Source organism: Sander lucioperca, chromosome 11 (genome assembly GCF_008315115.2).
Source record: "Sander lucioperca isolate FBNREF2018 chromosome 11, SLUC_FBN_1.2, whole genome shotgun sequence".
NCBI classification, from domain to species: Eukaryota; Metazoa; Chordata; class Actinopteri; order Perciformes; family Percidae; genus Sander; species Sander lucioperca.
This window is the reverse complement of record NC_050183.1, coordinates 24,948,816-24,964,120: the sequence shown is the minus strand read 5'-3', so window position 1 is coordinate 24,964,120 and position 15,305 is coordinate 24,948,816. Positions and strand designations below refer to the sequence as shown.

Genomic DNA, 15,305 nt, shown 5'->3' with positions numbered 1-15,305 from the left:
CCGACGCCAGTCACTGCAGAAAAGCAAACAAAGAAATATCATTTTCAGATCTTAGACATAAATCTTAGAATCTGAATCATCTTAAAACGAGGTAGAAATATCACATGCACACAGAAATTGCTTATAATAGCTAAAAGAAAATAGAAACTGTATCATGCTGTGGAATTAGTTTATGTCCAGTGAGAGAGAATAGCAGTTTGTTTATTGCTTGTTTTGTCGCTCCTCCAACAGGCCAGAGGAGTCTGATGAGATGTCTTACATGAAAGATCTGAGCGAGCCCACCCAGATCCAACTGGGACTGCTGTGAGTAAACTGTCAGTGGAGACTGTACGTGGTTGCTGTGGTTATTCCCTGTTAGTATCTAACTCCGTATTCCACTTGTTGTACGTTCCTCTTCACAGGTGGGAGTCCAGTTCTCAGTCTCTCCGGCTCCATCTATTACAGCTCAAGAATTTAAACAGGTCCATTGTGAGAGACGGCTATAAAGTGTGAGTACAGAGTTTCAGCTCTGATGATTAAAGCAATAATTGGACATTTTGGGAAAGACACTTATTCACCTTACACTAACTTGTCGGAAGTTAGATGAGATGATTGATATCCCTTCTAATGTCTGTATGGTAAATATGAAGTGAACGCAGAACACAGAACCAACCTCTAACACTGTTTTCACCCAATTGTAGACTTTTGTACCAAGTGTTCCTCAATAAAAGGTTCGGCCACATTCCAATTCCAATGACATGTTCATATAAGTAGAGATTTTAATATTTAATTCTAATGTTTACAATACACTCGGTGGCGGTAAATGTGAGCTTCTGATTTGTTGCCAGTCAAATCTGGCAACCCTGCCTCTGAAGCTCATTAGTTAACACATTATCTTGCTTGTTTAGTCTGGCACATAAGCTCCTGTAAAACCAAAGGTTGTACTTTTTATAATTCACTTCTGGATACAAACAAACAGGATACATATAACCTGTTAGTCAGTGAGCTTTAGAGGTGCTGGTAGGCAGATCTTGTTACCTTTGGACAGAGCCTGTTTCTAGTCTTACTGCTATGCTAACTGGCTGCATGCTACAGCTACATATTTACCATACAGACGTGAGAGTAGTGTCAATCTAATCATATCTAACTTTAAAGTGATGACATTTAAAACAGTGACTTGTTTTTAGAGTAAGCTACATGTATGGTATGTTAACGGCACCAGAAACTCGTGCTTGATGTGAAGTTCTCTGAGTTGATGGTGAGCACTAACAGGACCAGGACCGGTAACACATCCCACTTACGTTTTTGCTCCTATCAATAAGTAGAAATCTCATATTGTGAACATTGTTACGTTGGTGTCCAGGTATGTGAAGGTGCACTTGATTCCACTGGACACCGGCAGGGCCTGTGCGTTTTACTGTTGTACGGCGTTGGAGCCGCAGTCCCAGATGAGTTTCAACGAAGGCTTCCGCATCCCTGTCCCTGCAAACGCCCTGGCGGTGTGTTCGCTGCAGCTGTCCGTCTGCTCGCTGGGACCTCAGGCTCAGGAGGAACTACTGGTGGGTCTGAACGGCTGAGCGGCTCCACGGAGACTGTAGTCGTCCCTGGAGCAATGATCCCAACGGCTCTATAACACATGTTGCACTACGCTGATCTGCTGATATCTAAATTAAAAGTAGCGACATGTTGTGTGTGTTGTTGCAGGGCACAGCCCAAGTGAGCCTGGCTGATTGCGAGGGAAGTGCAGAGATGGCTTACCACTGGCTGCGTGTGCAGATGCTGAGCGGGGCGGAGCTGCCCAGGCCTGAACAGAAGAGCGCCAGCCACCGCAGACACCACAACAGCCAGGAAGACGAGCAAAGGCTCAGAGCCATGGTAAACACACAGTCATATGCTTGTTGTGTAAATAACAGCAGTGTCGAGTAACAGCACGGCAACATAGAGAGTGGTCTCAGGTATCAGCTTTAGGGAGATGGAGAGAAGCATGGTGGAGGGTTGTACAGGGAAATTCAGATCAGGTTTAGATCATTAAAATGAAAAAGGTAAGTAATGTAAAATGATGTTTTAAAAATATTTTTATAAGTACACTTAAAATAATTATTAATTAATAATTGGAACAGCTTCTGCTAGGTTTTATTTATATATATATATATATATATATATATATATATATATATATATAGCACCGTGTCGTCTGCGTTATAATGATAAAGAATGTTGTAATGTCTAAAAACCTAAAATGGAGCCACAAAAGATAGTAAATATTAAAAAAAAACATCAGCCATAACTGAAACTGATCTATGTTGCAGATAATGAATATTTGTGCGATGTCTAAATTGGTAATGCTTGCATCTAGCTGTCCTCAACCAGCAGACACTGCAGGCCAAAGTTACAGACATGGAAGGATGATTTAGTACTTTAGGAATTCTTCTTGTGACCCAATATCACAGGTTAAGACATCAGTGTGCACAAGAACTGTGCAGACAGGAAGTTAAAAGATAAAATAAGTCGCAACACTTCCTTGTTGCTGAAACGCATAAGGTCCTTCAAAGATGGTTTCACCAAGTCCGAAACAGAAACATCATTTTGTGCAACCGATTTCTTTAGTTCTTTCCTAGGCCTGTAATCATCTCGTGACTGCTCAGATAAGAATGAAAAGGGCTAGGGAAGAGTCTTCTAATACATCCACCTGCTGGCACGATAGCCAACAAAGTGGCAATCCTGAGATGTAGCCATAAAAAATAACTAATTGACTGCAGTAAATTCATTCAACTGTGAATCACACCGTCTCTGAGAGAAATTCCTCTCCATAGTGTTTCAAAGCAGCTCTTAGCCTACGGTCTTCAGGTGTGCAGCTCGTTAAAGTGAATAACTGAGGAATGCTTCTCGCAGGCCAAACAAGCCCTCGCACCGCAGCTCCAACCCACATCCACTCCCACTGTCAGAGGAGGAATGTTGACAGCCAGAGCATGGCGTTTGATAGTTTGCTCTGTGACATTACAGGACACTGTGTGCACTCTGCTGTCACGCAACAACACTACCACCACCCATCTGGAGGAACGGGAGGCTGAGCTGGAGCTGCAGAGGCTGGAGAAGAAGGACGAGCCGGGGGAGGCGACATCTGAGAGGTGGCAACATTCTCTGCTTGACACAAGTTCAATTTTATTTTATTTATAGTGTCAAATCACAGTTATGTTATCTCAGGACACTTTACAGATAGAGTAGGCCTAGACCACACTCTCACTATCATTTACAATGACCCAACATTCCTCCCCCCCACCCTCTTGGTGGGCATCTGACGCTGCCGGTTGGAAAACAGAGACACTGATACAGATATGGACAAATATGATTCATAATAATTATAGCAGTTGGTATGTTGAACAGTGGCAATTATAGTACCAATCATCAATCACTCAATAGAAGTATGACTAGAACTAATAGTAGTAGCAGTGCAGGGCGCAGCAGGGCGTCGAGCAGGACCACGGCAGCAGCTGCAACCATGATTTAGGTGCCCCGGGGAATAAGCTCCCTGGAGCTAAGTTAGTAACAAGCATTACTGGGTCATGAATGCACACAGATGGAAAGAGAGAGGAGCTCAGTGTGTCAGCGGAAGTCCCCCGGCAGTCTAAAACTATAGCAGCATAACTAAGAGCTGGTCCTAGGCAAACCTGAGCCAGCCTACGAAGGGCTGGTAGATGAATCTGACAACTACGGGGAGAAGCAGAGAGAGGGAGGGGGCGCGCCAGGACTGTGGCTACACAATCTTTCCCCGCTGGTCTAGGCAAACGCTGCCACTCCTCACCCCCTAACTAAAAGCTTTATCAAAATTCTGTCTTGTTGTAAACGAAATACTTCTTTTTGCCTCCAGTGAATGTGTTCAAGTGACATGGGTGTGGTTTGCAGGAGTTGGCAGGCCGAGTCTGTGGACAGCGGCTGCAGCAACAGCACAGCGTTCACGGCTCCCTTCTCAGAGGGCCTGTGTGCAGAGGGCGTCTTCATCACCACCGGAGGGCGCTGTGAGCAGACGGCCAGCAAGCTGTGTACAGTAAAAGTAAAGGCTGTGCTCATTCTTATCCACCGACACCAAAAGAAGAAGAATCCGTGGCACAGGTTAATTTCTGGATTTGTTGCAGGTGGAGAAGGCCACCATGACGGAAGACCTGTTACCAGAGCCGGTGCGAGTCCGGCCTAAAGAGAGGGGGGGTCGCTGGGGTCACGCCTCACCATTCATGCGCGGCAGCACCATCGTTCGCTCTCAGACCTTCTCTCCTGGCGCTCGCAGTCAGTATGTCTGCAGGGTGAGTTTCTGCAAACGCATGAGAAGGAACATTGTGGTCTGTGTGGACAGTAGGCTGTTGTCAGTGTTGCTGTTGTTGTCCTTCTCTACATAAAATGACTGGTTTTCCCTCTTAGTTATATCGCAGCGACAGTGACAGCTCAACTCTACCAAAGAAATCGCCCTTTGTCAGGAACACGTTGGAAAGAAGAACGCTGCGATACAAGCAGGTACAGTCTCATTATTTGCTCTCAAGCTTGCACATGTAAGAGTGTTTAGTATTTAGTTTCTGAGGTGTGTGTGTGTGTGTGTGTGTGTGTGTGTGTGTGTGTGTGTGTGTGTGTGTGTGTGTGTGTGTGTGTGTGTGTGTGTGTGTGTGTGTGTGTGAGCAGCAGTCGTACCGCTCCTCCCTGGCCGAGCAGCCGACGCGTACCTCTCTGGACCTGGAGCTGGATCTCCAGGCCTGCAGGACGCGTCAGAGGCAGCTGACGGAGGAGCTGACCGCCCTGAGGGAGCTGAAGCTGAGGCTGGAGGACCCGCAGGCCAAGGACACCACCGAGCTCCCCCACTGGGCCCTGAGGGACGAGCGCTTTCGCTGCCTGCTCAGAGAGGCCCAGAGACAGGTGAGAGTGGAACAGCTACAGTTACTGTACGAGCCAGGTGAGACTGGGCCTGGCCCAGCAGCGGTTCAATCAATCAATCAATCAAACTTTATTTATATAGCACTTTACAGCAACCAGCAGGTATCCAAAGTGCTTAACATCGAAACCAAGAATAAAAACACATATCACACAATATAAAGAAAGAACATGTAAAAACAGAAATAGTTACAGAGAAACAAAAGAACGAAATCGTCACACCACTGCTACGTATTAAAAGCCTGACTAAACAGATGCGTTTTAAGTTTGGACCTAAAAAGAGCTACATCTGTAATAGTGCGGATATCAGGGGGTAACTTGTTCCAGAGTCTCGGGGCAGCAACTGCAAAAGCCTGGTCACCCCACCGTTTATATCTAGACCTTGGCATTTCTAAAAGTCGCTGGTTTGAAGACCGCAATGACCGGTTGTGCTCCCGCAATGTTAAAATTTCGGACAAATACTCCGGGGCTAGACCATTTAAGGCCTTGAAAGCAAACAATAAAATCTTAAAATCGATTCTAAAACGCACAGGGAGCCAATGAAGGGTGTAGAGAACAGGAGTGATATGTGCACGTCTAGATGTGTTTGTTAAAAAGCGAGCAGCTGCATTTTGCACAAGTTGAAGACGTGCGATGGAGGTCTGATTCAGACCAACGTAAAGAGCATTACAATAATCCAACCTAGAACTAATAAAGGCATGAATTGCCTTTTCTAGATCGTGCCTGTTGAGGAAAGGCTTAACTTTAGCGGTTGACTCTGTTTTGTTGTGCTTAGGCCAGCCAAAGCAAGCAGGAGCAGCGCCAGGAGGAGGCGGCAGAAAGGAGGCTGAAGAAGGCTTCCAAAGAGGTTCTGCAGATGAGGGGGCAGAGCCAGAAGGAGCCCCTACCTGTGCAGACATTCAGGTTGGGATTGTGCTGACTCCCGGTCAGCTTTCACACTCTTACTCCACTGGGAATGTTAGCCTCACACCCATTTAAAGTCAGAAATGGTCGTCATAGCATCTTTTGCTTCAGTAATGTGACATATTTCCAAGCGTAGGCCCAATTATAAAAAAAATTATCTTTCGTTACACCAGTAATTCTTGGTTGTCCCCATTTTTTTCTGTAGTAAAGACAACGAGATCAACTTATTTTTTCTCTTCAGGAATTGATTTCCTCCGATGCAGTGAAACACTCCCATACGTTCACTGGGCTGCAGGCTTAAAGAAACTGGCTTGCCTAGCAAAGTTAAAGGTCCCGTGTGGCTGTAGTGGTAGAGTGTGCGCCCATATTTAGAGGCTCAGTCCTCGGCGCAGAGGTCGCGGGTTCGATTCCGACCTGCAGCACTTTCCTGTATGTCATAATCCCTCTCTGTCCCCTTTCATGTCTAAGCTGTCACAATAAAGACCTATATGCCTAAAATAATCTTAGAAAAGGTCCTGTGTGGAGTTTTCTTGTAAACAAAGTTTCTGTTTCTCAGCCAAAACACATTGTGTGTATCCTTGAGGTGTAACACACATGCCAAGTGCATTTCTTTCCTCATAAAACCTCTACAAAGCCTGTTTGCAGTTAGATTTTTTCCCAGCCTTTATTGGTGTAGCGTTATCAGCGCCTGTAGATCAGAGTAGTGTAAATGCCGTTGGCTACTCTGACTGTGTATTGAGTCAACCGTACAACCATGCATGCAAGTCTTTGTGCGCTTGAATGACAACAAACAAAACATGGACTCACTCAGAAAAAAACGGTTCTCCACAGGGTACCTTTAAGGCTACAAACAACCCATAATGCAACACTGTGTTTTACTAGTACTCTCCATTCAGAAATACCTTAAATAAAATACACGTCCACTTTTTTAAACCTAATTTTTAGAAAAAAGGTGGTCTTGTCGGTACAAAAAGAAATGACAGGGATTTAGACTTTTTTATTTTTTATATATTTTTTACAAATCTTGGGCATACACCAATAGATAACAGAACAATTCACACATGGTAAAAGGATTGAAAATGCATTTTTTTTATTTCATTGTCTTCAAATCCACTACTATACATTTTAAAAAAAAAAGACATTTTCAACAGAGAATTGTATTCATGAAATAATTTTGGTTTGCAGCAGGTGGAGATCTGTGTTGGCATCTAAGACATACATTTAAAGTAACAACCCTTATTTTGTGTAGCAGTAACCGGCTTTTATGTGAACATCATTTTTGTTTTCTTTGTCTGCAGAGAGAAGATGGCTTTTTTCACAAGACCAAGGTTCAACATACCTCCTTTGCCAGCTGACGATGTATGAGAGCTTGCCTCTGTATTATGTGACTTAACATGAAGTATTTGTCAAATTTTATGAGCTCATGAAGTACAAAGTTCTTTCTACCAAGGGCGACACGCAGATGATGTTGAAGATTATAAGGTTTCACATTTTTCAGAAGTGTTTGTGCGTCGATTCTTACAAACATGGACACACTAGAAACAGTTATGGACGACAGCGCGGCTGTTCATTTCCTTTTTGGGGAAGACGCCTCTCATAAGGAAACAGTATCTCTTTACTCCTGTATGAGTTCCTTCTGTTTGTGCTTACAAAAGGCTGGAAGATGGGAACAAAAGTCGGTTTGGACAAATTCACTGTACTGTAACTTATTTTATAGTACTTTTCCTTGAAGGAAATAAAAAAAAAAAATGCTTCCTGCTTTTTAAGTGTATTTTGTAACTTTGAACAAATAGCACTTCAATGTTTTTACGTACAGTTAAATGGAGCTATTGTCTGATTTTGTTTTCTGTTACCTAATTCTTAAGAGTTATTTACATCAAATGTCACTTTGTAATCCACTTTTATTACAGATGTCATTGTCCTTTTGTTATGTTATTAAAATTAATATTATTTCATGTACTTTTCAATATATGGATGAATATATGAAACACTGTATTCAGATTTTTTTTTATGATGTCTGTATGAACATCTGCAGTGAAGATAAAAGCATTAAACCCCGTCCTGATGCTCGGCTCTTTAATCAGTAATGTTGGACATGCAGGTAACAAACAAAATTAATGTAATGCTTTACTGCTGGGATAGATCATATTCTGCACACACATTCTTTAAATGTGTCACAGTGTTACACGTGATATTTCTCTCACCACAAACAGGTTTTGATGACCCATTTCAGTCTAAACTTGCAGATTCTTTAGAAGCCCTACCACACAGGCAGCTGTGTCAGCTACTTATCTTGATACAACATCCTGTCTGAGCCTTTCCACCCCAGCCACTAGAAGCTGAGGAGAGGCACAATGTCACTCTGCTGGAGCTCTACCTCACTGCTCTCAGGCTGAATTTCTCCAGAATGCAATGAGTGGTCGGTGGTGTGATGGGAGCACAAACTGTCAAACACAATCAGTGTGTTCGCAGATCTGTAGTTAATAGCGAAACATTCCTAAACTTTTTTATGTGGAGAAATGCAGCTCTCTGTTAGAATAATGCCAACGTAGCCCTGCAGGCAGAATCAGTCCCAAGTCTCTGCTTGTCTGCAGTTAACTGTCATGTTTTTGGCCGGCAATTACAATCACTCATTTACTGTGTAGGGACAAGGCCAACACACTATCACCTGCAAACACACCGTGCAGTTCTACAGTTTTAATTATAACATTTGTAGTTTTACAAGAAATCCATTAAGCACTGTTTTGGTGCAAAACAAAATACAAAATGTCTAACATCACCTTTCATCTGTGGTGTATCATGGAACCATGTAAGTAATTGACCATATTAACTGTTTTTTTTTTTTGCTGGTTTTAGCCTGTTTTTTACAAATGTATGATTCACATTACTACATATTGCTCTAGATGGTTTCATTGGATGTATTTGTTTCAGTATGCTGTGAAAATCAACTTGCAGAAACCATATATTTAAATCAGGTAATCTGTCGGTTGACATTGCAACTGCTCTTGTGCTCTTTTAAGCATTCAGGAAGCCAGCACTTTTACCAGTAAAAAAAAAAAAAAAAGTAAAAAATACATGAAAAAACACTTAAATAGTTTTGTCCATAATTTAATATATAAATGTATAACTCTAATGCTGCCTAATTCCACAGTTGTGCAAGACCCCAAAAAAAACAAAGAAATCTAAATCTGCCTCCACTTGAAACAATATCTGCTGTGCACCAAATGTCATGAAAAACAAATTAAAATAAAAGATGTTGCTTTTCAGGCATCGTCTGTTAATTTTACTCTTCAAAATACGTCAGTAACTCATCTAGTTGGGCAGCTGTTTGCATTAGATAGACACTATAATAAGAGAGATAATATGGCTGAGGCTGCGTGTACCGGGAGAATTATCTGTCACTGTTTACTTCTCATAAATGAAAGCTCTGCTGGTCCAATCTGCAAATATACAGTCATCAGACTATTCATATCTGTTTAATCATACAACACACGTGCACAAGCAAGTCCCATAAAATATTAAAAATCTTTCATTTACATTCATGTTTTCAAATTCTATAAAATATGAATTTTAAATTATGCTTTTAAAAAGTAAACATTGTATTTGTCAGGCTGTGAAAGTAATTAACTTAGAGTAGCACCAGTAAACATCAAGCTGCCTGTGTGCATGTCTTAAACATCAACGCTGGCACTTGTCTGTGAGTTCTGTGGAATTTAAAGGTACTAATTAGAAGTATAAAACATATTCCAGGAGAAAAGTTCACACAGCGCCCTTAACGTCACATTTACACTCAAATAAAACATCCTGCACATGTATTCCTGTATTCAACAGTGGCCAGCAGTTCTCCAAAAAGCAAGTTTTTTGTTTTTTTTTCAAAGACTTCAGTCCAGTCTGTCTTCAGGTCAGAGGTGTCTATATGGGGATGGAAACGATGGTCGGTAGCTCCCCGATGGGAGGTGGATTGTACTTCTCGACCCTCATCAGCCGCCGCAGAATGTCATCCCGATGGAGCGGCCATTCGTAAACGTGCGTGTTTTGGAGCCAGTTAGGGACGTGACACTGTGATTAGAAAAGCACAGAGAGCAGAGAAAGACTTATCAGACTACGGTTTGGGGCTTCAATTAAAGCACAGGTAGTTATTTCTAAACTTAGAAAAGATTAAATATTCCATTAGAGGGTCAATGCACAAATTCCATAAGAGATGGGATGCTTTGGTGTTTTATTTTGGAAGGCTCAAGACTCTTCCCGAAAATGAAGTAGGAACTGCAATCAAAAAATAAAAAAAAATTATATTGTTACTTTGTTTTTATATATTTTTATTTTATGTGTGTTTATTTACTTTATCACCTACTGGGTACAATACCCTGTATATATGTAGGAAATAGATAATTCTTTTTTCTTTTTCCTGTATAACTATTATCTGCATAGGCAGTATGTGGGGGGAGCAAAAAACTAAAAACAAAATGTTTGTTGTCAAATGTTTGTAAGCAATTGCTGTTCTTTTTTGCAAATAAAAAGATGCCTAAATAAAAAATAAAGCGTATTTTGTTGCTGAGATTTATTTAAAGGTCCAATATGTAATATATTTACTGTAATAAATCCAAAAATGACCCCAATGCGTCAGATATTAAGGAAACGTGCTAAGATGAAATACTATCTTTTCTGACATCATTGCTAATGCCAGTATTTTCTCCTTTTGAAATTTCCGTTCCGTGACGGAATGTCTGTTTGTGTTTTGGTATGTGTGTTGGTATCAACTGCCCAGTTTGACAGCCAGGCCGGGTTGCCAGATATACCTGTAAACACATAAACCCAGCACGCTACAGCTGGAACGTTAGTACAGCCATGAAAGCAGCAAACAAACCAACAGGATCAACAGAGATAGATTCTACCCGACCTAGCTTCTGAGCACGGGCTTCTATGACTCAATATAGCCAGCATCTAACGTTAGCTTCTCCGCTGTGCTGTGGAGTAATGTCTGGCTATGGGAGACAAGCGTCTAGCAACATGTGTTGTTGTGGATGCTGCGGTCTCAGCCTGGCAACCAACGTGAACTCCGAGTCTGGGGAGGAGGGGGCGGGGGAGACGACTCTCTCCAGGATTTTGAATTTGTACTGCAGTAACTATTTTAAACACTAGCTGTCAGTATTACATATTGCACCTTTAAAAGAAAAATCCTCATGTTAATGTGACATCGTACATATGTACAGTATGCGTTTACTAGCACAGAGAATTGCATAGTCACGCAGAGGGAGTAAAGACGCATTAGAGTTCACGCTCTCTCTCCGGTCATAGAGACTAACCTTTTTAGCCCCGGGGAACACAATGGGAATAAACCTGAAATTCTTGCTTCCATTCTGGATGAACTCAGTCTGGAGCTAAAAGGGACATAGTAACAAAGAATTAAAACGGTTAAAAAAAGGTTCAACAGATTTAAAAGGGAATATTTCAGTCTCCATTTGGACTCAGGAGTATGAACCTGTTTATGTATGTAGACGGTGTTAAAGGTCCTCTCGTCGTTCACCAGGCAGACAGGGGAGGCTGTCACCGTCTCATAGTACTTGGGACTGATGATGATGATGATCAGGTACTCTTTCTGGGTGAGGCGACAACATAACTATGACTGCTCGTCAAACGCTATAGCTGCCAGTGAGCTATTCTCATAATTAAACAGCTTTCTTAAACATGTTCGCTCTTGCAGGAAGAAAAAGAGCGCAAGCATGTGCAACAATTTCCCAAGTCGGCCAGATTATTATATAAAAAGTGCTTCTTTTTATTAACATCGAAAGAACGAAAGAGTGTTTTTACCTCACTGATGTACCGCTCCATGAAGTCTATCTTGCTTATACTCCTGAACTGCTGTTCAAAAATATCAATCTGAAACAAATAAAGAAAAAAAGAAAGTTTGTCAGAAAGTTTGCCCTCTAACAAACACATCAACAGCATCTATTCAACAGTTCCTGTGACAATACATAAAAAAAAAAACCTTACATGTGTATCAAAGCCGTTGTGTCGCAGCAGAGCAACAAAATTGATGATCTCATTGACGTGCTTGTCGTTGTCCGCTTCGTAAGTGACAAAGACCCTCCCTGCATTTAAGAACAATGAATATTAATGCATATAGCAGCATGGTAAAGAATCAGATTATCTGCAGACCTACTGGTCAACACTTACTCTGCTCCAGAGAGAGCGGTGTGCTGTGAGGGGGGTGCTTCTCTTTAGCTGAAGGGTTGTGGCCACTGCATGGAGTTAAAGAGCATTTTAAATAAGTTAGAAACATGCAGTGTGAGTGGAGTGGCTCAGAAATGTCTACTGTGATGCAGAACTATAATAAAAACTCACATTTGTGTGTATCCAGCTCCAGGTAGTCTGCAGGCGCCTGGATCTGAAGAAAGACAGAAACAAATCCCTTAAAGGTATACTGCTTATGATACTGTAGCAGGATGAATAGAACATTCATTTACTGCTCGTCATTGCTTTGTGACTGGCACACAGTGTGTGTGTGTGTGTGTGTGTGTGTGTGTGTGTGTGTGTGTTAGGGCTGAACGATTTATCGTTTTTCTAATCTGAAATTTTGAAAGAATGCGATTAGCTGATCGTGAAGACCGCGATTAATCAAATGTGAAATATTTAGTTGAATGTTTGTGTAACATTTGATTGAACTTTTTTTTCCTCTTTTTATTATTATATTTACTGTTTTTTCATAAGATAAATGCTGGAATAATGTTACATATCACAGATTGTTTACAGAAATGTCCTTTTTCTCAGTGAATTTTTAATTTATTATGTATTACTTTATTTAACATGATTGTAGAAGGTGCAATACGTAGCTAAAAAAAATCTCTGGCAGGATAATCGCATTTAGTTCCCAAAATTGTTCAGCCCTAGTGTGTGTGTGTGTGTGTGTTCAAGGTTGATAAACAGAGTAGCAGACTTACAGTACGGGCCGTAAGCTGGGTGGTACTGAGGCCAGGGGGGATTGTTGGCCACAGGCCCCCTGTTGAAGGCGTCTGCGGGGCACTGCTCACAGCAGGCAGCTCCCTGGGGCAAGCACGTGTACGGAGACAACGTATGGTGGAACAAGTTGCCCAAAGGCGGATTGGAGCACAGAGAGAGTGGCTGCTCTAAGTTGCTCATACTGGTGCTGTGTCTGCCAGGCAGGGACACAAACTTGTACCCTGACAGGCCGCTATCACCAGAACAGATGGAGTAATTGTTCTGGTTCAGAGAGGACGGCAGGCTGTTGGGATACCCCGACCAGCTGCTGGCAAAGCTCGGGTGGAGCCAGGCACCGTCAGCCTGGCTGGGGAACGGAGTTGGCTGGCTGTACCCGGCAGGCAAGCTGCGGGGAGGCTGGTACAAGCTGTAGCTGGAGCCAGGTTGAGGGAGAGTGTGGTTGTGTTTGTGTTCCCGCTCTGTGTCCAACCTCTGTCTGCTTAACAGGGAGTCATCAGCAAAGGTGGCGTGTTCCGGAGGGGGGCGGTGGCCATCAGAGTTGGGGGCGGAGTCTGGCTTGTGAACGACACTGGCTTCTCGCTCCTTAGAGCTCATGGTCTCATCGTCCTCTTCAGGCGTGTTGTGGTGGTTGCTAAGGTACCTGCTCAGCTGGCTGACATGACTGTGAGCGAGGAACAGATTCATAAACATCATTAATGTAGATGACACCAAGACCACCAAGATTTGGTAGAAATACTGTTATACTCTAACTGTATTTTGTAGCGTTTATCAGTGTGCTCTGCTATCATTTCTTATCAAAGTGAGATAACTCTTTAACCAGCTACAGTAGTTATCTCATTTTAATAAGAAATATGGATCCATATTACCACATTTGCATTTAAACACAACAGCAAAAAGGTAGGATGTTGGGTTGTGTGCTGCATTTCATAACGTCTTTATAACAGCGTCACCTATTGGGTGCTGAAGCCGAGTAGATAGAAGTGGGCAGCATCATTGGGCCTCCTCCTCCTGACATCCATGTGTTTCTGGTTTAAGCTGCACCTGCAATTTTGTTGAGGACAAGCGCCATTTTAAACAACAATTAACAAAACTGATGAGGCAAAATATCTGATTGAAAGTACAGCAGCTTCATTTTTTGCATAACATATAGAGCTGTTAAGTAAAGCAAAAACAGCCCACGCTTCTGCTGGTTGTTCTGATTCACATGAGAGCACATTTAGTATGACAGTGTCTCCCACACAGGGGACTTTCTCTAAATGTTTGGTGGTTAATACTCAGGAGACAAATCAACTCACAGGTGGGAATAAGGAAATGATGCCTCTCATGGACAAAACAAGATTCAAACGGAAAAGTAAACCACAAAACTTCCAAAAGATAACATTTCTTAGTAATGACACGTTTGAAAAAAGATTATTCACAGCTATATCCCCACTGTACTTTTCAAGATATCTATAACAACATACACATTCAATTTTAAAAAACTCAAAACATTTCCCACAAGTAGGCCTATCTAGGACTTTTTCAGTGAAGTTATGGGAAATGAAAAGGTGATTTTTGATCAAACAAATGCCAATTCAGACAGAAAAGTTATTGCCAGAGCCACTTGAATTATCTTTACCATAACAGACTTTCTCCACATACAACTCCACACAGAGCTACTTAATATGAATGTAGGTCTATAAAACCTTCGTAGAGGTGGGTTTACCTTACCTATGCGGCCTGCCCTGATAGTTCCTGTAAATGTAAATACAATAAATTACTCATTAAAAGCCTCTGTGGTCACACACACACACACACACACACACACACACACACATTGTTTGCACTTTCCATTGTGTGACTGGAGCTGACCCAGATATGTCTCCGTCTACCTTTGACTCCGTGCTGACTTCAGGCACTTTAACATACTGGTGAAAAACAAAAATCCATATAACTTTTGAGGCTAATATTAGCGGTATATAGAATAGTAACGTTATAGTGTAAGCGATATTTTTGCTAATAGCATCTTTTCATCACAGCTCACGAGTGAAGTTTAAGTTTAAAATTGCTCACAAAACGTCTGAAAATAAAGATTTTATGACCACCGCTGACTTACCTGTAAGCCGTTTTTTTTTGCCTTAAACAACCTAATTAATACGAGTTTTGTCGAAGTAACGTAACATAAAAGGTGACATGTTGTGTAACGTTAAGTGTAATTACTGTAACTTACCGTCGCTGCTGCAAGTGAACGAGTCTCCGCAGGTAAGTCAGCCTCCGCGTGTCGACAAATTCACCATCAAAAATTGACCTTAAAAGTTTTTTTTCTCAAAAAAATTAAACGCCTTTGAATTCAATACAAATGTGTTGTCCTCTGCGAGACAGACGAAAAATATTGTACGCACGAAAGCACTTGGTCCTTTACTTTACCGCTGAGAAGCACCGCCCTGCTGAAGAACCCCCTCCCCCTCGGACTACCTTGTGAATCATGTGTGCGTGTGGCTCAGGATTACACCACGGTTCATTAGTGTTTCTACAGAGTCAACTGGAACTAAGTGTCAACACAAACATCCGAC

General features: G+C 42.0%; 2 protein-coding genes across 3 annotated transcripts in view; one reads left to right on the top strand and one right to left on the bottom strand.

The window, feature by feature from the left end:
* wwc3 (WWC family member 3) overlaps positions 1 to 7,861 on the top strand; it is a 33,186-nt gene extending 25,325 nt beyond the window's left edge. The window contains exons 13-23 of one of the 2 annotated variants that reach the window (XM_031311575.2): positions 232 to 303; positions 402 to 488; positions 1,343 to 1,538; positions 1,684 to 1,854; positions 2,983 to 3,107; positions 3,883 to 4,030; positions 4,113 to 4,277; positions 4,393 to 4,485; positions 4,651 to 4,878; positions 5,669 to 5,796; positions 7,095 to 7,861. In XM_031311575.2, the coding sequence (XP_031167435.1) occupies positions 232 to 303; positions 402 to 488; positions 1,343 to 1,538; positions 1,684 to 1,854; positions 2,983 to 3,107; positions 3,883 to 4,030; positions 4,113 to 4,277; positions 4,393 to 4,485; positions 4,651 to 4,878; positions 5,669 to 5,796; positions 7,095 to 7,161 (1,480 nt within the window). In that variant the 3' untranslated portion in view covers positions 7,162 to 7,861. Of the gene's footprint in view, positions 1 to 231; positions 304 to 401; positions 489 to 1,342; positions 1,539 to 1,683; positions 1,855 to 2,982; positions 3,108 to 3,882; positions 4,031 to 4,112; positions 4,278 to 4,392; positions 4,486 to 4,647; positions 4,879 to 5,668; positions 5,797 to 7,094 lie in introns of both variants that reach the window. The other variant, XM_031311574.2, reaches the window with a different exon arrangement.
* Positions 7,862 to 8,478: 617 nt separating this feature from the next.
* On the bottom strand, positions 8,479 to 15,184 carry traf3ip2l (TRAF3 interacting protein 2-like). The gene is made up of 10 exons (XM_031311578.2): positions 14,963 to 15,184; positions 13,704 to 13,794; positions 12,735 to 13,414; positions 12,139 to 12,181; positions 11,971 to 12,035; positions 11,788 to 11,885; positions 11,605 to 11,673; positions 11,276 to 11,392; positions 11,100 to 11,174; positions 8,479 to 9,855 (listed from the first exon to the last, which is right to left on the bottom strand). Exons 2-10 carry the CDS (start codon positions 13,766 to 13,768, stop codon positions 9,709 to 9,711), a joined length of 1,359 nt encoding a protein of 452 aa, XP_031167438.1. The 5' UTR covers positions 13,769 to 13,794; positions 14,963 to 15,184; the 3' UTR covers positions 8,479 to 9,708.
* Between the last annotated feature and the right edge of the window lie 121 nt (positions 15,185 to 15,305).